Source organism: Odontesthes bonariensis, chromosome 2 (assembly GCF_027942865.1).
Source record: "Odontesthes bonariensis isolate fOdoBon6 chromosome 2, fOdoBon6.hap1, whole genome shotgun sequence".
NCBI classification, from domain to species: Eukaryota; Metazoa; Chordata; class Actinopteri; order Atheriniformes; family Atherinopsidae; genus Odontesthes; species Odontesthes bonariensis.
Window position 1 is genome coordinate 14014869 of NC_134507.1, and position 11445 is coordinate 14026313.

The window sequence follows — 11445 nt, forward strand, 5'->3', positions numbered from 1 at the left end:
TCTTTTATACTGTGAAAAAGCAATTGTTTTAATAAACCCTTCGGCAGAGATCCTCCTTTTGGCAATCAGGTAAAACTGCAATAATTCTGACCAAACTATAGTTTTTGGCCATGATAGTAGCAATTCTCAAGGAGTTGTAATGTCTGTATGTCGCTCGGGTCACCCTTTTGATCTAAAATCATGTATATATTAACACCTGCTTGTTGCATTGTGATTATAGTTTGTATGATGAATCCTAATGAGTTTAGTGAAATGTCTCAACAGTTATATTCTCAATGATCATGAAATTGGTCAACACATTTATGTGGATGTATTTTATTCTTTGATGTCTTATTTGCTACTCTCAAACCAGACAAATTGTTGGGACAGTATAGACAAAAGCAAAAAAAAAAAAAAAAGGCAGAAAAATCCTCCACCGTGGTTATTGATTTTACATTTTTTTCACAGTAGCCAGTACAATTTTTTTTTTTTTTAAATAATTTTGTTACGATACATTCATTTCTGCATAACAGACCTGGAACAGAGATAAAACAACCCAGTAAAAAAAAAACTGCATGCTGGAGAGACAGGCAAGGGCTATCATAAGGACAACAGCAAGGGCAGGCAAGAGAACAGTTCAAGGGGTTGCTTGTGAAGGCTAGATGACAGGCGAGGATCCTCTTGGGTCACCCGTCAGGCCAGACACTAACTAGCCAGATGCGTTCCAAGAGTAGGCCAAGCAGCTGATGGGACAGACAGGAAAAGGCTGGGACCCCTCTAGGTGTCAGCTAGAAAGCAAGTGGGACAAAATCAACTGAGCTGACCGTAATGGGAGAGATTGTATCTCTGAACTGGTTCTGCCTGAATGCCAGCTTACTTAATGACTGACTAAATGTCTGCAGACTACATGGGAGGAACTGGACCAGGTGGGGCATCTATAATCCCATGACTTGGACTGGTGGGGCATCTGCAGACGCTGATACTAGCAGGATGGGCTCTGGCTCAGTTGTACTAGAAGATGCAGGAAGCCAAGGCCTGGCAAGCAGCACATGCACAATCCAGGTGCTACCATAAGAGGGCCTACAAACACTTTCAGTAAAGGTCCTCACCCTTAAAAGTTAGTCCAGAAGGCACTGAGATTTCCTTCAGACACCATGAATCTTTTCTTAGTATTATCCACAGTAGATGCTGAAAAACTGTATAAAATTCTCATTTATACCCACGCTCAGCTGTCCCCAATGAACAAACAGTGCGACGATAACCTTCTCTGCATTCTTTGCCGCTTCCTGAACTTTTGAATGTGTAGATGACATTAGATTTTAGATTTAATTGTATTTTTCAAATATAATAGAGTTGGTCAGTGACATTTTTTTTCTGGGGGGGGTGCATTTTTTACCTTTAACAAACAGGTCAGTGAAGAGAGGAAAAAGACTAAGGGAGGACATGCAGTAAAGATAGGTATGTTGGGACTTGAACAGGCAATTGCTGTAAATGGGAGTTGCCAACATGGGACATGCTCCTTACCACTCAACCAGCAAGCACCCCAAAGACTCTGAATTATTAAAAGGAAATGGCCAAGAGTTTAAAATGTATTTTTTTTTAAAAATGTATTTATTATTTGACTTTTGTTGCTTTTCATAAGGAATTGAACAGCACTGCTGTATTCATTCACACTTATGTACACCTGACTTTATCAGTTTTCATGCCATCATGGTTTATACCAAAATAGTCAATGGACTGTATGTTAGCGACTGTACAGGCGTCTGTAGGTCATTTTTGCACAATACTGTCCTCCAGTGTTTGACTTAGGGAAAAGAATGTCAAATGGCCTCAATCTGATTTCTTCATTTTTATAGTGACACAATTTGTGACACAATCACTTCTCATACTACAATTCTTTCCCCTTTTTTAAGCATTAAAAGCTAAAACTATTAAAGGCTAAGTTCTGTTTGGATCAATCTGCATTTAACTGAATAAAAGACAGTTTTTTGAATATTTTTCACATTTAAGGACACGGACATGCATGTTCCCTCTCAGCTGCTCAGTGTTTCTCTTCTGAAGTGTCAGAGGGTGTGTATGGTTTCATGTGTGTAAGACAGGAACATTTAGAGTTTAGACATAAACGTGTATGACAACAATCTGATATGTAATTGTTTTTATTTGTCATTAAGAAAAATACTCAACAGCAGGGCCAGCCTTCCAAAAGAGAATATAGTTATTAAATAAGATAAATAAAGTGTGTATAGATTTCTAAATCCATCCTGTTATAAGGAAAGCTTATGCATGTGTATACAAAATATACTATACACTATCATAATAGCATATCTAATATATCATGATAAAATATGTTCGTAAAACATTCACCGACAACTGTAAAAGTAAAAATACCGTCACTTTACATTAACAGCAAATTGCTCTTTAAACATGAGATGTAAATGTACAAATTCATTGCATAGAAACCTCTATTTCAACTTACATTTTCAAACATAGATGCAAACTTTGTCCTACTTTAACATCCTTGGATGATTTTCTCCATGAAACAAAGATGACACAACAAAGGTAAATTTGTCTTATCTAAATGCCAAATTTCATTTTGGCCCAGTAATGACATCATCTGGCATCCTCATTTCAAACTGAACCTGTGACATCTGTACATGCTTGCAAACATACAGAGCTTTTCAAAACAGCTGCCAAACTCTGGTTTTAGAAATATGCAGTGCAAGCAGATTACAACCTTTGGAAGCGGTTTTATTTTTGAGGATACATCAGTCCTTTCGTGTATTCGAAGAGACCCGAGTTCTCTGCGATCCACTTGTTGTAGTTGGTCACCCGGGTATAAACACCTGGCTTGTTCTTCTTAGCACAACCGTCACCCCAGCTCACCACCCCAAACAGAAACATACGGCCTGAAGCTGTACACACCAGTGGACCACCTGAATCACCCTGTGAGGAAAGGGTCAGTCAATCACTTAGACATGAAAAGTGGCTCAAATTCTAAAGGAGTGTAAGGAATCAGTTAATAATGGACTGATGGTTGGCATAAAAAATTATATTTCACCTTTGTTACCATTATAAATCAGAGCAATGAAAGTTCAACTTAAGGGAAACCAGTCAAACGCTTATATTCAATCACTGGACTGTGTGCTTACTTTGCAGGAATCTGTGCTCCAGTCAGGGCTCGCAGCACATTGCATGTTTTCAGTGATGCGATCTTTATAGGACAAATCTCCGCTGCACTCGGTGTTGGAGAGTAATTTTACATCACCCTGTTTCAAGAGCTGTGAGTACCTCCAGGAGCCTGCAGACGACACAGTGTCAGGTATGCGATTCAATGAAATGGCTGCGATATCAGTCATGAGTCCAATGGTTTCTGCTGTTCTTACCGAATGCCTCCTTCCCAAATCCAGCAATGCTGCATGTGAATCCTGGAAGAAGCTGAGTGTGAGGCGGAGGAAGGCAAACTGTACGCACAGAGGCTGTCTTAATTGCACATCCTCCATTTGAGTTTTTGATCTTTAATAGTGCTGAAATGTAAAAATAAAACAATAAACACATGGATGAGGTCTGCACACAGATCATTTTCTCATTTGTGCCGTATCTGAATACACAATGCACATGCACACCTATGTCGTTGTTGAAGCTGGTGTCGTTAAAATCTTGGTGGATGATTATTTTTTCGACTGTAAATCTCTGCTCCCTGTTGGCATCCGTGTCATTGATGGCAGTCTTCCCCAGGAACACGGATAGATGTTTGAGTTCAATATCCTCACTGAGCAGAACCACATGCAAATGGGTGAAACACACACAGACACACAAACGGTAAACATCTTACGTACCAATATATGTCACATTATAGTATCATAATTGCAGTAGAGAAAAGGTGTTTCCTCACTCATTGGGAAAGCAGTGAGCAGCTGTGAGAACCCAGCAGGGCGAGATGAGGGAACCCCCACAAAGGAAACGACGTCGCTTAGAGAATATAGCAGCAATCCATGGATGTGACTCTATGGGTATAAAAGAGCCTCCCACAATTTTATTCATCCTCCGTTTAGACAGCTCGCCACACGTCCGCTCTGGAGGGAAATACAGAAAGGATCAATGGACTGATGAAGGAAATATCTTGGTGCCAATGAGAAAACGTGGACTTACAAGGCTAAACTACCTGTGTCCACCGGTGCGGAAGGTTTTAATGTTGGTTTTACTGTTGGTCTCATTGTTGGTCTTATTGTTGGCCTCACTGTTGAGTGCGTTGTTGATTTTACTGTTGGTCTCATTGTTGGTCTCATTGTTGGTCTCATTGTTGGTCTCATTCTTGGTCTTATTGTTGGCCTCACTGTTGAGTGTGTTGTTGGTTTTACTGTTGGTCTCATTGTTGGTCTTATTGTTGGTTTTACTGTTGATGTAGAACCTGTGTTGGAGCAGAAAACGGACATCTGTAGAGATATCTTAGATAAACACTCAATACTTTAATGACTAATTCTATGTTAAGTAATAAATAAATATGAATTCTTACATCTGGGAACATCGCAGAATTCACTCACAATCCACCTCTCTTTTCTCACATAACACCAAGGCATCACACTCTGATCAGGATTCCTAATGTTAAAGTGCAATTGCATTAAAAATTTGGCACTTCTTTTCAACAAGTCAAGGCATCAGATTTAAAATATACCTGCAGTAATTATGGGTTCCAATTCCCTCCGGAGCACCCCAGGGATGCATCACCCGATTCCAGTAAAGACACCTCCGTCCTTTTGATGATTTGTCAACTAATCCTCTGTAACTGCTCCCATCCCCAGACCAACACATCACTGCAGATCATCATGCAAACACAGGCGAGAACATTCAATTAATTTAGCTATAAAGCATAAAAATCACTGTGAGAATATGGCCTGGACAGGTGACTTACCTTTCTTTTTGGACCATCTTCGAGAAAAGGCCTGAGAAAAGTAGAGACAAACTCAGTTAGGCACTTTTATGCAACCTTCTGCATCTTCTTTAAACTAAAGATTAGCTCCCCTCTTTGGTGCTTACCACATTGACACTGAGCGATGCAAGGACGGAGATGATGACAAATAGGTTCATCCTCACTTCCCGTTTCACTTCTGCTTACTGGGTATATTTTTGTCTGACAATGGACACAACAAAATAACAGAAATGGAACATGTTAAAACCAGAGGAGTGGGTGTTAGGCTCCTGTGTCCTTATATGGAGTTTATATTTAAAAAGCACATGTCAAAGCCAGCATAGCTGTAAATGAGGTGCCTGCATGGTGTGTTGAACTGGACTGAAGTGGAAAGCGCATAAAGAGTTCAAACAGCCATTATGTGCAAAGTGCAAAGTATTCAACATTCCTTGAAGATTTTTTGTGTGTGAGTGACAGCTGGAGGATGTTCACTTTGCATGCTGTGGACTGTAAACATAGTTTCTATCTGAGCAGTGAGTGCAGTATCAATTTAGGTTAGTAGATTACGGCGACTCCTGTGCACATCATTACATCATTACATATCAAGTGTTGAATTTCCAGATATTCTAGATATGTGCTGTCGCAGAGATAATGACAAAAGAAAACGTCTGCACGGGGAAAGATTTACTTCTCTTGGATTTACTTGCCGAGAACATTTCTTATGTGTAAATATCAGTATCAGGTTCTGTCGTAAGCATCTATGAGATAAACTAAAACAACAACTGATATTTCTAAGAATGCAACAGTCTATGAAGCTTTAGAGAATTGATTACCTTTCTGAAGACTCTATGAAGACTCTATTTCCCCTAGTTGAGGTGACTCCTCTCCTCTCTGTTTCCTTATGCTGCTATTATGTGGGCTGACTTTAACTCACACCACAGTTGTTCTGCTACTGCAGTACTGATCAGTTACCTCCCCTTTTAAAAAGATAGAGCTGTAAGTGGGAGGTGTTTAGACCGCAAAAGAAAACATCCCCTACATCCAATTGCTGAGCAAATCAGAGAATTTGTCATGTCCTGTGACACATATAGTGAACACCCAATTCCTCTTATAGCAAAAATATTCAGTTGAAAATATACCCATAATTGGCAATGTGTACCATCAAAGCATCAGAAATAGTGACAAATCTGAGACGGACATGTAACTGCAACAGAAATTTGCTGAGTGGACAGTCTGTTCACCGTAAAGACACAAGAAAAACAATGTTTTAAGGAATCTTTTTAGCTCTGCAACACATGATCTGTTGCTGTAATATGGCTCTGAAGTCTAAGCGCATTCAAGGCATCAAAGATTTTTTAAGACCTTAGATAGATTTTAAAATATGTGGGTTGAATATATTTTCATCATCACCTTTACGATAAAAAATACAATGCACGTCGTTTTATTTCTCAGGGGATGAGCTCATATTCAGCAGCTGTTCTAAAATGCCATCTCTCAACTTAAAACAAATTCCATTTCATTGCAATGCCTCATTGTCCAACTAATAACACACAGCTCAGGCACGACTTTCAACAAGATTAAGTTAGCTCCAATTGGTTTCTCTATACCGTGTACCATTTACTTTCATTGTTACATTCTGTTGTGAAAGACTAACAAATTAGATCTTTTTTATGAATCTTAATATCATCGTGTAATATTTTTCATTAGTTTAAAGTGATTTTACATAGAAAAGTGTAAAGACAAAGAGGCCACTTAATGAGTTTATGTAGAGTTATCAGATCTCACCTCCTTCTTCACGTGACAATGAACTGCATCTGATACATACATTAATGATGCATACATTAAATTGAATGTTCTGCTTGTTATTACATGTAGAGCTGCATCCTCAATTGAGAGTAGATATTGATAAGTAACAGAAAATTTGGCTTCAGTACCAGTGCTTCGGCCTCAACATTCAACAATGTTATTTTCCCACCGTATTATGACATGAAATCACAACTTCCCCATAAACAATAGGTATTGTCTAGCATCTTGTAATGGCATTTCTCAACTGAAATCTTCCCCATAAATTACCTCATTAATAACTCTGACGCTAGTGTTACTCACATTTCCTTTACTTTGATGGTTACCAAAAGAAAAAAAAAACAAAGAAAGACGTGTTTCCTTTGTGCAAGGCTGGAAGTCTTTAACCGATAAGAAAAATACGGACATGATGCCAAGTTCAGGAACAGCTGTACAACACATCTTAATGGTATTATATTTAACTGTAATTTCATGTATCTTAAAAGGTCTATCTCATACAGGTGTTTGACCAAAAGAGGAACTATATGATAAAATTAGTCAACCGAGGAAATTCCAGGATATTTGTGGTTGAGCCAGCTGTAGCATGCAGCGTGTGATTTTTGTAATTTTGACTAAAGGCTCCTGTCTCCCCCAATCCAAACCAGTCACACTCCAAAAACTGTCCTAAAGGCTCAAAACTCACTCTAAGTTGCTGCTTTATTTCCTAATTATGTGTCCTGTTTTGATCAGGAAAATATAGATAATATAGGTCTGTCTTTGTCAGACAAAATAATCTTCCTTCTTTTTGTTTGATATCATCACTTTTTGCTCACGATATTTTGTATCCCATTGAAATTAAGCTTGAAATACAGCTTGAAATTTAAATACACATAAAAATGCAATTCCTGCAAAGTAAATTTGACTCACCTTCACCTTCAAAACATAAAACATTTTTATCTAACAGCTTCGGGTTGACCAAGAGAATGTGTGCAGGGTTTGTAGATGGATTGCTTAAAAACACACATATGTAAATAAAAAGAATTTGTGTTGAGCATAGTTTTTACTCTGTGGCCTTATCAGTCCTTAAAACCGGGCTCAAATCCAAGATATGAGGGATTTTAGATCTAAACAGAAAGAGGAAACACACTCTCACAAGAACTGTGTTATAGAGCATAAAAAACCAGGAAGGAGAAAATGACAAATACTTCTGTGAAAAAAAAAGTGTGAACTAAAAATTTAAAATTGGAATTAATTCTGAGAGCTGCACACTGTCATGCATTAGAGTGTGGTTACAATCTCATTGGTCATTTTTCATCCTCAAAGCAAAGAACATGAATCTATTTCCTGAATTTCTAACAAAACACATCTTTAATGTTTCACTATCACACTTTTTAAAAGGTACAAACTATGGCATCACTTGTATATATGTGACATTTCAACTCATTTATGCATGATATACTGAGTAAAAGTTATGTATATAATTCTCTGTGCCTTGTATCTAAAATTAACCCACTATGCTATACACACTAGATTCTGGAAAGTACCCAATACTTCAAGAAGAAAATGTATTTAATGAAAACCTTCAGGATGTCACATCTACCCACAAGTGGTCACTTTAGTTGAATGCGAATACATGTTAATACCACTTGTGAACTGACGCCTTTAGATGTGTCAGATCACCCACGTCTCAAAGAAATGGCATAAACAACCTCAAAGTAGTTCACAAGTGACCCATTATGGTTTAATCTATCTTCTTCATAATGAGTCACTCTTATTTCATGTCCCTAAAACCAAATCGACACTGCTTACAAAAAACACGGTTCTTGGTCTGTTGTTCTTTAGCAGACAAACTCAAACAGCATGATTTCAGAAACATCTCAAGCCTTTTTTTTTCAAAATAAACAACTGACAACTTGTGGTTTGTTTTAACAAGGCTCTCTTTATATACTTGGTGGACTTTTAACAAGGTTCCTTCATTCATTTTCTACATCTACTTTGTGCTATTCAGAGTCACAGGAGGGTAGGAGTCAATCCCATCCACCACTGGGCGAGAGGTGTGAAGAGGTCACCAGTCTGTCAAGAGCCAACACAACAAACAAAAGAGACAAACCACCTTGAATGTTCACTCTTTTAGTCAATTTCAGATCACCAATTAACCAAACCTGCATGTTTTTGCACTGTCACAATAAGCCTGAGTGCCTTGAGAAAATTCACAAAAGCACAGGGAGGCGACTGCGGTGAGCATCACACCTCTGTGTCACCCTCTTCTGATAATGTTTTAGGTCATAATTATACAGAAATGTGCTAAAGTATTCACAAACTTCCAAGCACCTTTGCATTGATAAAAACTCATTTATCACATTTATCTAATGAAAATTATGCTCTTTTAATAACAGACCAGTACATGTGTATTTCTAACTTGCCAGTCTGCTTTGGGCATATGTGGAGATTTCATCCCCATACACATTCTTTGTAAAAAAAAAAAAAAAAAAAAGTGTACTTCTATTGAAAATGTTGTGTCTTATCTCTAAGAGTTCTGGGCAGGAACATGTAATCAGCCATCATTCTCTATGCCTGCTTCATCCTGTTTAGGGTGGTGGAAGGCTAGAGCTTGTCTCTGCTGTTGTGTGTGTGCATATATGCACACAGTCACACACCACTGAACAGGCAGACTACAAACATGAGGCATCGAAAGATGAGAAAAAATTATGCAATGTACTAAAATACTTTGTGATGATGATGATGGGTACAATTAATTTCTCCATCCTCACATAGACACACACTCAGACATGCACTCATAAACTACACACTGTATGACTGTTCAGGTGATTTCTAATGTAAATTTAAAAATAATTCTAAATTCCCATCAACGTTCTATTTAAAAGCAGTCTGACATCCTGATCGTCTGTCAGAAACAAACTGAACTGTCTTATTTTTTAGTGCATCTAATGTTGAATTTGGGATATCTGATAATTACTATATAATTATTACATGATTACTAAATAATCATACAGATCTGTTACCAATAAACGCTTTGGCCGTCATTGCATCAGCCATTAATCACACTTGTAGCCATGTCATCACATTTCTTGGTCGGTTGCATATGTCTTGAGGTCTGTTTTGAGCTCATCATTTGTGCAAAAGATTACGAAACTTTGAGTTCTCCCAGACAAATGACATTTCTGTGAGTTTTACACACAGAAATGATTGATATTTTGCAATATGAAACATGACATGTTGTTATGGAAAATAGTTAAGATTGTCTTTATTTTTTTAACAGAATTGAGCTATGAAAAGAAAAAGCTAATATAAGATAATTTTACATAAATTTGACAGTATTTCTTATAGAAGGAAGCTACACTGAAGTCATCATACTGCAACTAGAGAATGAGAAATTTTCATCATTGCAGTAACAGGCTTCTTTTACTGTTGGGTTCCCTATTTACTTTGATAAAGCAGTCTTTCTCATGCATGATATTTTGTTTTGCTTCTTGTCTTTTTCTGTTTCTCGACCCTTTTCTTTTTTTTTTGTCCCCGTGTTGTCTTTGTTGATTAGCTCCCTGTGAAGTCTGTAGAGGGATCCCCCCCCCCCAATCTCATTTCAAGTTGGCCAGTCTTTGGCCTACTTGTGTCCTGCCAGTACACCAGTAAGCTGGCACAGAACCAGCCAGTTCCCTGCCTGATCCTGCTTTGGAGCCAACTTCTATGATGTCCTCTAGACGGAAGTGAGACTTCCGCTGACATAATTTCGTTTTTCCAGCCCCCTCACTGGTCAGTATTATGGAGGCTCCATTGTCCAAAACTTTGGCTGACATCTCTCCTGTGTTCGTGCCAGTCAACAACTAAGTGAGCCTTGGGGCCTACTAACAATCCTCTTGTTTCTTAGTCTGTACCGGGTTGTCTCTGAAGGCTCTCCTGTTTCCGAGTCTGAGTCACTTGATAAATGTTCAACTCTTGGGTCTGAGTTGGCTGGCATACCTCTTGTTCCTGAGTCAACTCACGTTTAATCTGAGTCAGAATCCAAGTCGGTCACTACAAAAAAAGCCATTAAACTGGACAGTTAACTCCATGTTTGATGCGTGTCCTTGCTTCCTGTTATACCTTTAGATTCACCCCCTTGTCTTCTCCCTGGATCTTTTGTTTGTTGGCCTATCTGAACATAGCTTTCTCTGAAGTTACTGCCCCTACCAATCTTAATATCTTCCTAAAGTAAACTAAAGTTCTATTAAACTACCTCTTGTTTACCTTGTCCCCTACATCATACAGTACAAACAGTGTCCCTGGATTATAATCAGTGATGCATTACTGTGTAAAATAATCTAACACGGAACTTACTTTTTTAATTTGGGGAATCTTGTGATCAGTGGTGTAGTGCAGAGTTTGGCGGATATACTGAATGTTTCCACACTTTTTTTTTCTCATCACAGAGTATACATGAAATCATCTCTGGTGTGCCTTTAACCTAGTGTGCTCCAAACTGATTTATTTTCATTGGATTCATTGCTCAGGTTTAAGTGTGAAATTCAGGCCTATCATTTCATGCTGATGCTTATTTGAATATCAAGCAGAAAGAGACAGGTGACAATGTGAAAATCTTGGGATCAATGGAAATGGCAAAAGTGCTATTTAAAGAAAGAAAACTAGACAGCAGTTAAAGAGTACAACCACTTCTCCAGGAATACGCACACACCTGCTAGTATGCAGTCAGTTTGTACCTTACCCTGATAATTTGTTGGCTGATTATTTTTTATTCTGTTTGGATAATTGGATTTTCAAAG

General features: G+C 38.2%; 1 protein-coding gene across 1 annotated transcript; it reads right to left on the reverse strand.

Moving 5' to 3' along the window:
* Positions 1-2119: 2119 nt before the first annotated feature.
* Positions 2120-5835, reverse strand: LOC142399475 (salivary plasminogen activator gamma-like). Its single transcript, XM_075484184.1, has 11 exons — positions 5719-5835; positions 5014-5107; positions 4889-4919; positions 4652-4790; positions 4493-4575; positions 4142-4387; positions 3872-4052; positions 3603-3748; positions 3363-3503; positions 3129-3277; positions 2120-2922 (listed from the first exon to the last, which is right to left on the reverse strand). The coding sequence occupies exons 2-11, from the start codon at positions 5062-5064 to the stop codon at positions 2728-2730; spliced, it is 1362 nt and encodes a 453-aa protein (XP_075340299.1). The 5' UTR covers positions 5065-5107; positions 5719-5835; the 3' UTR covers positions 2120-2727.
* Positions 5836-11445: the final 5610 nt, after the last annotated feature.